The 960-nt window shown below is 70.9% G+C and overlaps 1 protein-coding gene across 1 annotated transcript in view; it reads right to left on the bottom strand.

Moving 5' to 3' along the window:
* Positions 1-836: 836 nt before the first annotated feature.
* The window catches only part of LOC102373748 (periaxin), a 10,059-nt gene continuing 9,935 nt past the window's right edge, over positions 837-960 (bottom strand). The window contains exon 10 of the mRNA XM_025213056.1: positions 837-957. Within this exon, the coding sequence (XP_025068841.1) occupies positions 837-957 (121 nt within the window). The remainder of the gene's footprint in view (positions 958-960) is intronic.

Raw genomic sequence — 960 nt, 5'->3', positions numbered from 1 at the left:
AGGGGATAGAGCAAGGGGCTGGCAGCTCGGACACCTGGGTTTCCTGGGAGTCGAGCGGGGTTGAGGACCAGGGGCTGGGAGCCCTGGGGAAGGCAGGATGGGGCAGGACCCCCGCCGGGCTGGTCTCAGCTCTGCCCCCCATGCAGGGGCTCAGCTCCGGGCACCGACACACCCCCTGCCGCATGCCAGACCGGGGTCGCAGAGGTGGCGCGGGAGCACGTCCACGCTGAGCCAGCCACCATGGTTAATTAAAACTCATTAAGTGCCCAGCATCTGCGTCCTTTCTGTCTCCAGCCCCCCGGGGCGGGCGAGACCTGCCGAGCGCTGCCCATCCAACTTCAACCTAGAGCCGGGCAGAGGCCCCGACGCCCTGCGAGATCCCCGGGCACCACGGCATTTCCACCCACGCCGCCCACCTGCCCTGCCCCGGGCTCCTGCACAGATCGAGGCGAGTCGTCCGGGCTGCACAAGCTGTTTATTGCCACAGCCTGGCACTGCCGTGAGTGCCCGAGCGCTGGCGTGGGGCCCGGCTGGCCGGCGGCTGGGCTGGGAGAGCCATGCCTGCCCAGAGCCAAGGGGCCGGGCGCTGCTCCGTGGCCGGAGGCTGCAAAGCGGGCAGCTTGGCACGGCCCTCCTGCACAGATCGAGGCGAGTCGTCCGGGCTGCACAAGCTGTTTATTGCCACAGCCTGGCACTGCCGTGAGTGCCCGAGCGCTGGCGTGGGGCCCGGCTGGCCGGCGGCTGGGCTGGGAGAGCCATGCCTGCCCAGAGCCAAGGGGCCGGGCGCTGCTCCGTGGCCGGAGGCTGCAAAGCGGGCAGCTTGGCACGGCCGGGCTTCACTGGTGGCTGGCGACGTGGTGCCGGTAGGGGAACATGCCCGGAGAGCCCTGCTCGGGCAGGCAGGCCTCGGGTCCCAGCCAGGCGCTGGAGCTGGGCACCGGCGGCTCGGGCCTTGCTCTC

Source organism: Alligator sinensis, unplaced genomic scaffold (genome assembly GCF_000455745.1).
Source record: "Alligator sinensis unplaced genomic scaffold, ASM45574v1 scaffold1667_1, whole genome shotgun sequence".
NCBI lineage: Eukaryota > Metazoa > Chordata > Crocodylia > Alligatoridae > Alligator > Alligator sinensis.
The sequence above is the reverse complement of the archived record's forward strand: the minus strand, read 5'-3'. Positions and strand labels throughout refer to the sequence as shown.